The following is a 16,304-nucleotide window of genomic DNA, read 5'->3' on the forward strand; positions in this document are numbered from 1 at the left end:
AAGAAAGTGGGTAATGAGAGAAGGGGAAGACATGCGGCAAAGGTCGTCAGGCCAGGAATCGAACCTGCGACAGCCGCGTCGAGGACTAAGGCCTCTTTATGTGGGTTGTGCTTAACTCCTGTGCCACCACAGCACATCCCCTTGTGCACATTTCTAATAGAAACACAACAAGTGAGAAGAGTAAATGTTTGAGTTTCTACCCAGGATTGATCAACTGATTTCTCCACAATAATGAAAATGTTTATGCAATTTCAGCTGTAGGCTTCTTTAAACCTGAAACAATCGAAAGCACTTCATATTCGTTTTGCTTTGTTATTAACGCTGTCTCTGGTTCCTTTCACTTAAAGACAACCTTTCCAGTGACTCCATCCCTGGCAACGAGTCCCAGCATGGCGTTCAGTCCATATCTGAGCCACATGGGCCCAGCCGTGGGCCTGATGCCGGACCTGCTGCCCAGCACGCCCCTCCTCGTCCCCGGCAGTCCCACCAGCCTCACAGCGATGGGCAACGGCACCTCGGCGCAGAAGCACACTCGCACAGACAAGCTGGAGGTATGCAGCCCATGTGCAGTTGTTGCGTTTCTAAGTTTAGTCGAAGCTCGATGAAAGGGAGATGTTGACCGGCGTTCCCGGTGGCCCTGCCAGGTTTGCAGAGAGTTCCAGCGCGGCAACTGCACACGGGGTGAGAGCGACTGCCGCTACGCTCACCCCCTGGAGGCTGGCATGGTGGACTGCAGCGAGAACTCCGTCATTGTGTGCATGGACTACATAAAGGGCCGCTGCAGCAGGGACAAGTGCAAGTACTTCCACCCTCCGGCTCACCTGCAGGCCAGGATCAAGGCTTCGCAGCACCAAGCCAGTCAAAACACAGCGCCTGCTCCCTTGGTGAGTTCCTCCCTGGAATGCGACTGGAAATACTCCCTCTTTGTGACCATGCAAGATGTTGAGATATTTTCTACCATCCTCTAAGATGTTGAGATATACACTTGAACCTGAGAACAATAGTAACTAGTTTAATTCACTCAGTTACATTTACTTGAGTACCTTTTTGAAAATAAAAAAGTTTTAGGAGTATCTTTACTGCTCTGTATTCTTCACTTTTACTTGAGAAATATTCAAGTTGGGTAGTAAGTAACTAGTTACATTTACTTTGGTTTACTTGGAGTAGCTTTATAGAGAAAAAATACTTTTAGGGGTACTTTTGCTGCTCTGCATTTTTTGCTTTTGCTTGAGTAACATTCAGAATTGGATTGTAACTAGGGTTAGGGGTTAGGGTTAGGGTTAGCCCTATCCCTTCTCTTACTTTAGTAAAATTTCTGGATTTTCTATCCATTGTAAGTAATTTCACTGAACGAAGAACAAATTTGTTTTTTTATCCAAAAATTCACCAGACATAGACACACACTTGCAGTTTTTGTTAAAGTTTCATAAGCTTTATTTTGAAAGAAATTTATTTATTTTGTATTTATGCTATGCATAAATACAAAATTTAAACATTTTTATTTTGGTGTTTAAAATATCAACATTTCCATATACATCATAGTTTGTTATGTCTGATGATGTAATTCTTAAATATCAAATGATTTATGTTTTGATCAGTTACGCAGTACTTCAGTAACTTTTCTATCAAATACTTTTTTTTACTCTTTTATCATTAATTTCTTGGACATCTACATTTTACTTTTACTTGAGTTAAAATATTTTGAAGTATTGCAACGCTGGAGTAAAACTTTTGGCTACTGTTTATACATTTCTTACTGAAATCGGTCCTCCACTGTATCACTAAATCATAATAAATACTTATACATTTCCAGCACATGCATGTAAACAAGAAACAAAACTTCCTGATCACTGGATTAAGATTATATTCTGTTTTCCTTGTTGTTTTTGTTGCCTAATGCTACATACTAAATTTCTGCTTGCTGGTTCTGTCTATAAACTATTTGACCTGACATAAATCAAAATAGCTAAATATATCTCAGGGTCATGTTGTCGTTACATCCAAACGCAGTTTAATCTCATGTGGATAATTTATTTGTATTTTGTTCATTTTAGTACCTCATGTGGTCATCCTTTTGTGCAGTCAGAAGCAATGCCCCTTTGGAGAATAAAAACTTGCTTTTATTCTAATTTTTATTTGATGTTGGTGTGGGCCTGCATCCATTCAGTTCACATTTTAGGTTGCAGCGCCCCCTTGTGCCTGTAAAAATGTTTACAATCTCAGGAGCCACAGTAGAGACAACAATAAGGGCTTGGAATACATTTTAAGTATTTATATTCTGTACAGACAAAGTCTGTTGAAATCCTTTCTGTCTTTTTCACACTTTATTTCTCCACCTGCCCAGGCTTTAGCTCCAGGAGGCATGCAAACGCTGCCAAAGAGGCCGATTTTAGAGAAGAGCAACGGCGCTGCAGCTGCAGTCTTCAACCCTAGCATGTTCCACTACCAGCAAGCCCTGGCTAACATGCAGCTCCAGCAACCAGCCTTCATCCCCACTGGTGAGTCTTTCAGTGCAGCAACAACATCAGGGTCCACCGGTCATGCTAAAGCAAAAACGTCACATTTGAAAAAAAAAAAGCCTCTAAATGGAGGAGACGGATATGATATGACTCTGAAAAACTGTGACATCTATAGTATTTTAAGGCAGCATCTCTTTGTAAGTTAACCTGAATTCAAAGTTGAAATAAATTGAAGCTGTAAAACGCGCTTGTCAGCCATGGTAATGGCTAATGGTAATTCTCAGCCATGGTAATTCTCAAACCCATTGGTGAAAAGAAAAGTCTGATTTCCCAAAAATGTAATCTTCAAGAACAGAAAAATGTGATTAATCAATTAAATCAATTTATTGCCCCGCCCTACTTAATGGATGCCTGAAGGTGCCAGAATTAAAGCATAAACGTTATGGTAACGTCACGCCGCCATGTTGGTCAGGAAGGGAGTCTCTGTCCCAGACATGAACGTGCTTTGGTGCTAAATTCATGTATTCACCCTGGAACATGAGGCAAAACATCTGATGGTTGGTAAAAAGTTATTTTGCACAATTAAATAATTTCTGTACAAGCATAGACTGGAAGGCCACTCAGCAAGGAAGAAGTTTTGAAATGAAAACAGAAGCGCTTGGCCACATTTGTATCAAAACGGGACAAAACAGGATTGTCTTTGATACAAAGACAATCTCTGAAGTACAGAGGTGGTAGCTTTGTGTTTTACTGCAGGAGGGACTGGTGCACTTCACAAAGAAAATTGAATCATGAAGAAAGAACAAAGCTTAAAAGGGATCTATTATTCAATATTCACTTTTTTGTAGTTTCATCTGGATCTCAACAGCCTTTAAAAACAGAAATTATTCATTAAAAATGAATTCTCATGCTTTCTTTGGATTTTATAGAGAAATTAGCAACCAGACGCTGTTAATCACATTCAAGTAATTAATTGATTGTCAGTGAATGTAAATATAGAGGCAGTTTGTTCGTCTGGAGTGTTCAGATTTTTCTGAACAGAGTGCCAATGAGGTTAGGCACTAACCAGTAATATGAAGCCATTTCCAAACAATTTGAATATTATAATTTTACAATGAGATAGATTAACATTTATGATAGTTTCCAGTCTTCGCAGGAGGGCATGCACCAGCAGATTGACTCTGAAGTCACACAGTGACATGTTGGACTCTGCAGGCCTCAGGAAGCATGTTAAGTGTTAAAGCTCAGTAGAGGAAACTTACAAACTGGAGAAAACCTGTTGCAACTGTCAAGCACGGTAGTGGATGGGTGATGATTTGGGCTTGTTTCGTTGCTCCAGCCCTGACCATGAATTCGTCTGTATACCAAAGTCCTGTAGAGTCAAATATGAAATTCTCTGACAGCTAAAACTGACAAGTCATTTAAGCAATAACCCAATGCTGCTAAAAATGAGACTGATGAAGTCATAAAGTAAAATAACTACTTTAAAGACTAAAGGTGCTTCTACTAGCTGTTTAGTTTTATTTTTAATTCTGGTGTTATCTTTGGTAAATGAATCGTCACAGTGAGGAATACACTTTATTCCTACAAGTATTCACTAATCTGCGTTCATGCTGGCCATTCCATTCAATTTTTATGGTTTAATATGATGTTGGTCGACACTTTGCAGCTATAACATCTTCTGCTGTTTTTCAAAAGGTTTTCCACAAGGTTTTCTGAGTTTGTTTAAAGGTATAGCTGACAACGAGGTCCGGCTCAAGGTGTCCACTTTAATTCATCTCCAAGTCGCTCTTATGCAGGCCAGATCATTTCCTCCACATCAGATTCTCTCATTGTCTTTAGTTTGTGCTCTTGTAGGAACATGAAGAGCCCATCCCCAAACTGCTCCCTCAAAGCTGGGAGCATAAAATTCTCTAAAGAAATGTTGGTAAGCTGCTCCGCCTTTGATGCAATGCAGCCGGGCAAGTGCTGCTGCCAGATGAGGCTCGCCCATGGCATTGTCAGACTGAAGCAAGCTTCGTCATGCCAGGGAACACTCCTCCATTCTTCTGCAGTCCAGAGCCTCCAAACTTTAATGACTTGATGACGTAAGGGTTGGATTGAGCAGCTCATCTGAAGACCCCTAACTAACACCACTAACAGCTGGAGCTGAAATATTTAGGGTGCATTCACACCAGCTCTGTTTAGAAAGTCTAGAAAGTCTGGTTTGTTTGTGGAGGTTTGAATGCGCAATCAAACTTTAATTTGGGACGAACAAGCAAACTCTGGTCTGTCTAAAAACCTCGGTCTCGGTTTGGTTGAAGTGAACTCTGTTTGGTATGTAAGAACGCTAAGCAGACCGGAAACCGCTCCTAAAGCAGGAAGTGGACTACAGCGCCAGCCGGGCATTCTGGGTAATAACAACCAAAACAAACATTGAGTCTAGCGCTAGCAGGAGAAATTGCTTGTAGTTTTTTATCAAAGACAAAAGAGAAATCCCACAACTGCAAAATTCTGGTGCTACTCCATTTTTGTTTGCATTTCTAGAAGAAGAAACTGTCTTCTTTAGAGGTCTTGTGTTGTTTCCTTCGTTGGGTTTTGGTGCAGCGCCCCCACAGGCGAGCAGGGGAACAGGTCGTTCAAAGTGTTCGGTTGGTTTGACACAGTGCAGTGATAAAGAGAACCACACAAGCTAAAATTGTAACAAATATTGCGCTTTTGGTTCCCAATGGAAATGAATCTTCATGAAAACACCGTAACTAGCGATGAGATTTCACAACTGGACTTGTTGCACATCCAGCATCGTATGATAATCAGCACTATAGTTAACATATGTTCACACAGCAGACAAATATGACGCATATCCAACTTTTTCACAGCACTTTGAACGGTTCAATTCAATATTTTCACTCCCCAAAAAATCTGATTTTTGCCATTTCCATGTGTAATACTAAATTGGATACTTATCTATTTGTTTTCAGGTCTGATTGTAGATGTTCTGACTGTCTGCAGTCTGAATTAAAGTTTCCATGTTTTATCTTATCTGACTTTACATAACTGACATGAGACATGCATCATAATTCTGCACCAGAAGAAGCCAAACAGATCATCTTTACATTGTCTTTTAGCTGAAAATCTGTATTTTTAGTGGCTCTTTTCCATATTCATACCCAGTTCATTGAATACAATTATCAGATTCTCCAGTCTGATCAGATTGTATGGTCGTGTACCTCCTTGTTGGGTTAACTATTTGTTGGTTAGTATTTTATTTGATAAGTGGTTAGCTAATGAAATATGTATTTTTCTTTCTCTTCTTTTGTTTGCATGTCTCCTGATATCCGTTTAAACTCATCTTCATCACTTTATATCCCATGATTTTATTTTTTTATTTTATTCTGCACATTTTGCCATGAAACCATATCATTCCTGTTCCTCCTCCTTCCCTTCCCACATTCCCCGTCCTCTGTCTTTTGTCTGACTCGCCTGAATTAAAGTTCCCATGATGCACGGTGCCACCTCCACTGTTTCGTCGGCCTCGACCCCCGTCACCAATGTTCCTTTCGCTGAATCCGCCGCCTCGAATCAGGTTTGCTCTTTCATTTCAGTTCTGTTTTATTTTAGCTTTGTAGCTCACTGTCTCTTTTTATTTAGTTAAAGAAACCATCTGCTTGTACTGAGTTCTGTTCACATTTCATCTGTCGTCCCTTTTTAGTCTTTTGTCAGACGAGCCAATTAAAACAGGAAATTCTTAAAGTGGGAAACTATTTCATGAGGAAGTCTCTTATATTTTTTTTAACCACACCACATCTATCTTACTCTGTGACCTAACAGGGTTTCATTAAACCTCAACAGAAACATTTCTAATTTTCTCGAGAAATGACATCTTTTAGTTGATGTAGACTTTTGATTCTTTGCTTCATCTTATCAAGATTTGCCTAAATTTAAAGTAACAACCTTAATCTTGACTCTTGAATGATTCTCTTTGTTCAAAATTTCTCTAAAAATCTCCCAGTCCTCCACAGAAAATTTCTATTTTAGCTGAGGTTATGTGTAGTTTTATTTGGAAATAGGAAAAAGTGAAAACCAGGTAGCATTTTTTTTCCCACTACCTCGTGTCTGTGGCTGATTATGACACGAAATCCTAAGAAAATACATTAAGGTTTGTCTTTGTAACATGATAAAATCTAAAAACAAATTCAACTAAATGAAATACTTTTGCACGGCACTACACATTGTCTCTTAAATAAAAGTAACATCATTTCCAAAATGGATTTTTATTTTTATCTGCCTGCTTATTTACGTAAAATAATTTCTAAATCTAAAACTACACTATTGTCCAAATGTTTAAGGATCAGATGTACGTTACTGCATTTTTTTAAAGCATTCTTGATCTATATTTCTCCAGGTTTTCTGAAGATCTTTCAAGAGATTTCTTGGAAGTTTGACAATCATGTCCTTTTATCTGACATTATTGTGAGTAAGCTCTGACTACTTATATAAAAAGAGGAAGTGTAACTAAGGGCCGTCATCCTTCCTCATCTTTCTATCAACCATCGACTGTATGCCAAGTTTTTAGCCAAGAAAAAACTTTTTTTAAAGTAATGTTCTTGTTACAACCTGCCTTCAATAAGACCCAAAATCCTGTTTAACATTAACTAAGTCATCTGTTGTATGTAAGCAAAAGTGACTCATCACTTGAGTTTGGGGCATTTTTATGCTTGACTTAATTCATTTTACAAACCAAAAAAAAAATATTTGTAAATGCTCATGTACTGGACTGAACAGGAATAAAACAAAATAGCTAAAGTAATACATAAGAAAAGATCTATAAAAATATGAACACCACTAAAACTCCAAAGCGTATCAGTCAAAAAGCACAAGTCACTCAGATTTGGTTGAAAAAGTCATAATTATTAACGTATAAAAGTCGTCTGTTCCACTCTTGACTCTGACTGAACATCCAAACAGATTTCTCTACAGACATTGCTGTCAATTCTCCACAAAAGGCAATCACTATTAGTTGTGCTTTATTTTTATTAGCTTCCTTTGTTTGTGTAATGATTTTGTGACAATCCTGTCAGCTCTCGTTCCTGTAAAGACTTTTAAAATTGATCCATAAACGGCTCCGTCCGTTATCACTTCCATGAAAAGATTTGCTGCTGTGTCACGTATAAGTTCCTCTTCTGCGCATGTGGGTCGCTTTGGGGTCGTAAAACATTCACACAAAAATCTGATTAGTCGCATCATTCAGCAGTATGAACAATTATGCAAAAAAATGAAAAATCTGATTTCAGCAAAAACTTGGAAGTAAGCATCAAGACCTGCTGTGTGAACGTAGCCAGAGTTCAGAGTGGTGTGCGGTTCTTTGGTTCTGCCACCGTCTCATTGTATCAAGTTTTATGACGTATTACTTTGTCGATATTCCACGAATGTCAAAAAAAATCCCCACAATTTCACAATTGTGGTGCTTCCATTAAATAAGAAATACAAGTAAAATGACTCATGAATAGGTTTATTCAAGCGATAAGTCATTAAAAAACCATCATCTTCCTACCACTTCCTGTCATCTTCTTCGTCTTTTCCGGTTGCTGATCACGTGACTCGTGTGATGCGACAAAAAGACACTAATTTTGATACAGCTGACAAACCACCTCCTCCTAGCTCAAAACCTTTTTATCAAAAAACTTGATTTTTATTAAAATTGCCATGTCTCCATTAAGCAAATGTAATTTTGTAATTCCAATTTGCGCAACTAAAAGCTCAATGGAAACACATTGGTACACTTGCAGGAAACCAGCCAACATCTGTATGACCACCAGATGCAGTTGAAGCTTCACAAATGCACATAATCACTAAATCTCATTGCTCCCAATTTCTTTGCTTTCTGCTTCTTTCAGTAGACTCCTCCGAGCTTCTGACCCCTGACCCGGTGGAGCTGCAGTGCGTTCCCATGGAAAACCATTTCTGCCCCGTCCCCAAACTGCTGGTGGCGGCTCCAGTGGGAATAAACTCAGTAAGCCTTTCACGAAACCCCAGTTAGAGTCCCTGAAAACCTGCAGCTCTGCAGCAAACATGTGCCTCGCCCACAGTGCGCACCGACCGAGTGTCAGTGTGAAACTTCTTATACAATGTTTATAAAATAAAATTTAAAAAAAGCTGCAATGGTTCACGCAATACGAGCCTGAACTTAAAGCTGCTTCACTGCAGCCGTAACGATGCATCCTGACGTGATGAGCAATAGAGCTCCCTCGTTCTGACAGCCATACACACACCACACCTTAAACGTGCGCACCCACACACGCACACACACATTCAAGACTAAAAGCCCTTTATGGGTTGCAGCCATTATCTGAGGCAGCCCAACACACCTGACCGATCCAAAGTAAGAAAAGTTCATTCTGGATACTCAGAACATTGGAGCTGCAAACGGACCTGCTGCTGGTCTTCAACCATGACTTGTTTTAAAAATGAAAGAATGTTTCATAACATGTGAACATTTATGTTTCAAGACGGCTACAAATCTAGTATGTGTTGTACCATGTGTTGTGTATCATTCAGTTTATTCTCATCCGATGCCTGATGAAACTTCAGAAAGAAGCTGTTAATTTGTTTGTGCCTTTGAGTTTTTCCTGCTGAGCTGCAGAGAAGACCTGGTTTCTAAAAAGGATTAAAAAAAAAAAACTAAACAGCAACAATTAAAGAGATGTCCACATGTGAAATTAAAGGCAATACCAATTTCAAGTTTGCTGCATATCAGCGAGTGGCTGCTAACAAGGGACGATTGTATTAAACAATGAAGGTGTTAACAGTTGGGTTTCAGGAATTTGCAGGATTCAAAGGTTTTTGCCTGATTTTAAATATTGTTATCTGGATTAAAGCACCAAATGAGGCATCATTAAACATGTAAAATTAGGTTGCATTCAGTATAACTTAAGGAGGCAGATAGGAGGTTTTTAGACCCCCTTCACACCAGATTAAGACCAGCCTACAATAAAACATTTGGGACAAAATTCAATCCAGGGCCAGTCCTAGGTTTTTTTGGGGGGGCCTAAAGCAAAATGTGATTTGGGGGCCCATTAATATTACAGGCATTTCAATAGAGATTTGGTGTAATCTTGGAGAGAAGACAGAGTTTAATTCTCTGACCTTTAATTCAATCTAGGATAATTATATCATTACTATTTACGGACAAACCGACCTCTAACAGAAAGCAAAAATTTGAGGAAAAGGTGCTTACTATGAAATTAAAATGAAAGCAAAAACATTATTAATAAACAATTATTACTTGCGATATACCTAACATTTACTATTTCATAAAAGTTAGAGTTTGTTAGCAAAAATCTCATCCAAAATGCTAACGTGTTCATTGATATCGAATGTGTGAGCTTTGAAGCCAAATTTGTACCAATGTTTAGTTTAAATTGGAGCCAGCAACAAGCACAAATGAGGATAGACACAATTTGGAGGTGGTGCGCCCCTTGTCACAACTGGCTGCAGTAGTTTAGTGAAGAAGCCTATTTGCTAGCAGGAATTGGTTGTAGCTAGTGATACACTTTTCTGCCAATAGTGTCACAATAATGCTGATGATTTTAACCATCATGTTCTTAATTATATCCTCCTTATCAATCCCACAATACTGAACGTTGATGTCCGATCTTAGTCCAGCGTGAAGGGGAAATTCGGACTTTGGTCTTGAAAAACAAACTGCCTTAAATAATTATTGCCGGATCTATTCTGTTTGTGGGGTTTTATAGTGCAACAACTAAAAAGAAAGGGTTTGTTTGTTTTCATTCTTTCAGTATTTGATTTAACGAACTCATAATTGTTTCTGTCTTCTACATAAATCTTATAATAAATTGATTATAATCCTGAGTCAGCTCAAATATTGCAAACTGTTAACACTGACACCTTTTCTTCCCATCTGATGTCAGCCATTGCACAAGGCGGAAGCTGGATCTGTTTCCTAATGTTGTGCCTAAAGTCTGTATATGCAAGAAGTTGCCCATTTATCGCAATACCCAAGTTAATTCATACAAATAATGTGCAAATGTTGAACGCAGAGATCCATCTTAAAAAAGAAATTTCTTTGTGGTATTATTAGTTTCATGCTGCTTTTTAAGTAAATAAGTGGCACAAGATTTATTGTTTAAAGGCACTTCAGGGAGAAATCTTAGAACTTGAAAATGTCGTGTCCGACTTTATATCATCACCTTTTCTACTGCTGTGTTCTTTCTGTCAGAAGTCATCAGAGTTGAATGATAAGAACAGGTAGAAAATGGAAAAAATAAATCAGACGTTAGGGGTAAAAAAAAAAAATACAAACACACCTGTTATTTTCATTGAAATGAACTGCTTTCTTTGTTGTGAGACTGAACTTGGAGAAGTGGGCAGAAAGCATTTTCATTCAAGTTCAAATGTGCCTCTTTCAAGTCTCCTTAAACCATCACTGTCGAAACACTGTAAGAACTACGAGTGCTCAAAGATGCATCGCTCATTTAGTAAATTGTTAATGTACGAAACCACGTCTAGTTTCTTCTCAGAGACAGCTGTGCTGTCTTATTGTCAGTGTAATAAATACATAAACCAGTGAGGTGAGTGGTGGGGGTCAAATGTGAGAATATTAATTTCACACAGATTTAGTTGGTTTTAAGTGCTGCAGATGTTCCAGCATTTCCATTTTAGAATAATGTTGATGTGTTGTGAATGTACCTAATGCAAAAAAAACTATACATGTGCCCCCCTGAACGACAGGCATGCTGAAATGTTACTATCACCATATATAAACTATTTCAGAGGTACCATGATGATACTGTGTTACGATGTATAGAAATGTATGTATTGTTATATAGATTTATATTTAATGTCATTACGTGGTGTGGCTACAAACAGAAATATTTTTCACCTTTAGAAAATTTAGATCAGAGTTGTGCTGTTTGAGGTGCAAATGCAGCAGAAAATAATTTCTTTAGAGAACACTAATTATAAAGACGTAAACAGGTTATGTATCTGTAAGAAACTTTTTTGGAAACGTGTCCAAAGTTTATTTCTGTCAACTCGCACGTCTCTCTTTGAACTTTGCTTTGCAGATCAGACTTTAATTAAATGTTTTATTGCCAAAACTAAGACTAAATTTAAATGTGAAGTTGTGTATGCTCAAAAACTTACATGCGTCTATACAAAATTATGTATGGGTCTAAAACTTCATTTCAAGCATGTCTTCTTTGGTTGGTCCCATATTTAATGGAGCTTGTTTTTTCTATCTGTTTTTAATGTGGGAAAAGGTGCACTAAAAACAAATCTGCATATTTGATAGACAAAGAGAAAGTCAATGTGGCACACTTTTTTCTAATATAAAATTCAGTTCATGCAGCTCTGCAGCTTTCACATTCTCCATTCATTCATTTTTTCATTTTTATTCTTTCTTTTCTTTTCCCATCTTATGAGGCAGATGACAGAGAAACTGCAGAAAAACTGCAATTTCCTTTTGATTTTTAGCCCATAAACACCGAATGATCCTTATTAGTTTCCCACATTTACATTTGACAGAGAAACACAAACTTTCAGTAAAAATGTTCAATAAATGTTTCTAATTTTTAAATAATATCTTTTAATTTACTTGGATTAAACTGACCTTAAGCTGTCAAATTGAACAGAGTGTCTTCTCAGCTCTATAATGACGATATTTTTATTATTTGAGGAATAAAACGCACTTACTAAAGTAAATAAAAAGCACCCTCCACAATTGTTGAGACCTGTGTTAAAAGATGTCACAATTTTCAACTGGAAACATTAGAAAAATTATTCCTTTAATTTAAGTGCTTTTAGTTTTTTAACAGTCACTATTATTTTTACCTTTATGATTTCCTATGAAATAGCTGTAATTTGTTATTTTATATATTTTTAAGTCAATAAAAAATATTTTTTCCTGATGTTAAATGACAAGTGTCACTTTTAGACACTGTTTAACATGGGAAAGACAAGAGAACATGCCACTCAAGTGAAGTTGTTGTGTATTAGAAGAAGACAGGAATGGCTACAAGAAAGTAGCTTTTTTCCTAAATTAGCTCATATTTACTGTCAGAAAAATGGTTAAAAGTTAGAAACACTTGGATTGATGACAAGTCACAGGACAGTAAAGAAGATAAGAAAATCCCCAAAGCTCACTGTTTGAGGAAATCAGTAAATTTTGGCCTCACAAAGTCTCCAAAACGAGGATTTACTTCAAGGATTTTGTGCCAATAATTGTGGCTGGTGCTGCAAGTCTGCACAGTGAATCAAACTGGATGTACTTTACAAGCCTATTACCTCAAAATGAGCAATTTAATCTTTTCATAGATCATTCTGAAGTAAACAAAAACAGCTGAGAAAAACGGATTTTCATGCCAAGAAAGTAAAAAACTCACTCCTCTTGCTAATCTAACTTCAGACTACCTTCACTGACTTCAGTGACAAAACATCAAATTAAATATTAAATATAGACTGCTTGAATTTACTACTTGGTGATCTACTTTTCTGACCACCATTTGAAGCTGTGACACATTTAAATAAATGTCACCCCTTATATTTTAAAAACTAATTCACACCAAACTGCAAAATAATATAAATGAAAAATCAATGGCAAGAAAATGACAACATGGCTACCTTTCTATTATCATATCATTTTTATTCTTATAAACTTAATTACCTGTTTTATTTGAGAAAAGGAATGTCTAATTAGCTTGTATTGTGCTTGAACATTTTATATAGACCGCTTAAATCCTTGTGATTTCCAAAGTCAGGTCAGGTTTTATTTTGTTTGCTTTTGTTGGCCATAAATGTTTGTCTTCTTGTACATTATGGTTTTTTCAGAAACAAGAAAGGACTTTTAAAGCAAACACGTTTCTGTCAACAAGGTAAAGAGGCTTTTTGGACAAACTGTAAAGTCAAACTAATTCACCTTCTGCAAACCAAACAGTCTGCCGCTGCAGAGCTTTTGTTGGCAAGTCGTGTTTCAGTTTGGGCCAAAAATAGTCCAGAAGTCTCTTGATGTTGATGTCCAGCTGTGCTGGATGATGTCAGTCCTGACTAACATGTACAAGAATGTGTAATGTTCACCTCGTTTGCACTTATGTACATAAATACTCCAAATTTATTTTGAATAATACAGATAAAAGAGATGATTAAAAATAACCAATCAGCGTATTGTTAGCGGTGTGTCTATTGTTTTATTACAGTGTGAAAACAATTGAGGTATCTGTCCTTTTGTTTGTGTGTTGGTGATGACACGCATTAAACTGTGTCAACTGTAAACTGTGTTTGGTTTGCTCCAGAGAAATATTTCTTTCATTATTCTCTAACATTGAAAAGAACAAGTGGATAACCACAAAGTCTGCAATAACTTTAGGAGATCAGTGCCATCTTTGCCCTTAAATCCATGTCGTTATTTACAACATGTAGGAAAATCACCTCCTGAAGCTGAAAATAGCCAGAAGGAAAGAAAAAAATAGGATGAGCAGAAGGAAAATAAGAGGAGAGCGTGTGCCGGATGTGCTTACAGGGTTTAAATTTGAAATTCTGATTTTACTTCTGCAGAAGCATTCTTACACAGACATGATTTTATCAGAAACTGACATGTCAAGCGAATGCATTGCTATTGGAGCGAGTGATTTTGTTGCCATGGCTCCGGTCCATGTTGTGGATTGATTGAGTCATGCATCTGAATTAGTTCACAGCCCTGCGACTGCTGAGTGTTGAAATGGATCTCTGATCCAAGCAAACTCCCTGAAGCTTCAATGGTTCTCTTCATACTCTCAGCCTCTTCACACTGGGGCTTTTTTTTGTTATTTTTACCACTTACAGGTGAATAATTTCTCAAGTTTATGTATTGTCTGTTTGCTGTTATTGTGCCTTCATAGTACAAAGTGTATTTTTTTGTTAAATTCACAAACAACGGTAAACTGAATGTGTGTATGGGTGTTTTTTTTCTAAGTCTTGTCTGTGCATCATCGCGTTTTGGTATAAGTTGAGTACAAAAATCACAGACTGAATGTCGGCCTGTTGGAGACGAAGAAGGCCTAAAGCTGTTGAGGACTAAGCCATAAGAAAATCTTTCCCGGACGCTTTAGGACAGACTGACTGCTGTTTCTAACTCATTTATTGTTTCATTCGGCTTTCTGCTTGTGGTGCTTGTATGTGCTGCTGTGCTCCACGCAAATTTACTTTGCACTGTATAGGTATTGAGAGTTAATGTGCCTATAATCAGTTCTGCTGTTTCTGTTTGACCTTAAATAAAACACATCATGGTAATCCTCTTGTAGTCTTGTGGTTTTCACTGTTTATCTGCTTGCTTTACATGCAGATGATCTGATATTTACAGCACTGCCCAAAAATTTAAATCATCAATAATGTTTGGGGGGTTTTTAGCATCCAAGGAGTCTGACATTCTTATAATGATTAGTTGTTGATAGTAATAGGCCTTGATCCACACCACTTCAGATATAATTAAAAAAAAGAGTGTACTGTGTATACAATATGTATGGGTGAATGTTACACTTCAAAATGTAACATTTTAAAAAATCAATTATGTCATTTGTACATAATGTCAAGCTTCGTCCTCAAACTTAGCTCAGGAGTTCCTCAGGGATGAGTGTTCAGCCCAGTTCCACTGTTTAGTTTGTTTTTTTCAACAAGCAACCAGAAGATGTTGAATTTGAGTGTGATGCAATTCCTTCATCCAAGTTTTGATGCAAATCAAACACAGCATAACAATTAGCAACTTGACATAGACATTAGACTTCTGAGGTAGTGTGGCAATTTATAAGTACAACATATTTGTACTTATACTTTGGAATACTTTGGTTCTCAATTAGCAAAATCAACTGGAACTACACCAAAAGATGGAAAAGTCAAAGATTTCCCATCAATCATTTCCATCAATTAGATATAAAAATTCAACTACAGTGTTAAGGACATAAAATGTTTCATTGTATTTCTAATTGACGTTAGCCTGGTCACCTAGCAGTAATGGCTAAAAGTTCTACTTTTCTGACTTTTTACTGGTGTCAAACCCAGATGTGATCTTAGATTTCCCCTGCAATACTGGAATCTGTTTTTGCTTAGAAGTTGGAACATTTTAGTTCTGAGTCATAAAAATCAACTGGAATATCCCCAGAAACCAGAAATCAAGAGGGAAAGTTGGAAGTTTTTCACTAACCCTCAATCATAAATCATAAATAAGTGAGATTGATTGGCTCAGTCAATCTGATCTGACGTAAAATTATTGGTACAGTGTTTAAGACTGGCAACTAGAACACGGTTAATTTGGATCCATTGTAATACTTTGTGTGTCTTTTTGATGTGTGTTCACTTATTCTCAGAAGTTGTAGTTTCTTTATTTTTATAGTCAGAAAAAAGTCTCTGTACTACATTTGTAGGACATTTCTGAACTACAAATGTAGTTCAGAAATGTCCTACAAATGTCACACAAAAGTGCCTTAAATGTGTTTAAATACAAAAAAGTAAATAAATTCTTAGTTATTGGCTTGTATCTCTAATTAAAGTTCGCATAAATAGCAAATCCCAAGTTATGTTGGGGGTGACGTCATTCTCAAATCAGCGTCCCAACTTCCGGTGTAACGGGCAACTCGGCACGAAGGTCTGCAGAGGCTTTTATTGTGAAATCTGCCTCTATGCGGAAGCAGACTGTTAGCTTCAGGAAACCAGTTGGAGGAAAAAGATTTTCCTTCTCCTGGAAAAAACTCCTCCACACTAAGCCCAACAAAGGCCGAAGAAGCTAAAAACCCGCAGCTAATGGACCGCTGGAAAACTGTACAAATCCTTAGTCGATAGGACGCGAAGCTGCCAAATTGTCGGGCCGGGTCCGGAACC

At 37.4% G+C, this 16,304-nt stretch overlaps 1 protein-coding gene across 6 annotated transcripts in view; it reads left to right on the forward strand.

Moving 5' to 3' along the window:
- The window catches only part of mbnl3 (muscleblind-like splicing regulator 3), a 33,022-nt gene extending 18,296 nt beyond the window's left edge, over positions 1-14,726 (forward strand). For 3 of the 6 annotated variants that reach the window (XM_032555649.1, XM_032555651.1, XM_032555650.1), the window contains exons 4-7: positions 348-551; positions 645-884; positions 2,345-2,498; positions 8,336-14,726. In XM_032555649.1, coding sequence (XP_032411540.1) covers positions 348-551; positions 645-884; positions 2,345-2,498; positions 8,336-8,478 — 741 coding nt within the window. In that variant the 3' untranslated portion in view covers positions 8,479-14,726. Of the gene's footprint in view, positions 1-347; positions 552-644; positions 885-2,344; positions 2,499-5,932; positions 6,025-8,335 lie in introns of all 6 variants that reach the window. The other 3 variants (XM_032555655.1, XM_032555656.1, XM_032555654.1) reach the window with 3 other exon arrangements.
- Positions 14,727-16,304: the final 1,578 nt, after the last annotated feature.

This window comes from Xiphophorus hellerii, chromosome 23 (genome assembly GCF_003331165.1).
Source record: "Xiphophorus hellerii strain 12219 chromosome 23, Xiphophorus_hellerii-4.1, whole genome shotgun sequence".
Lineage (NCBI taxonomy): Eukaryota > Metazoa > Chordata > Actinopteri > Cyprinodontiformes > Poeciliidae > Xiphophorus > Xiphophorus hellerii.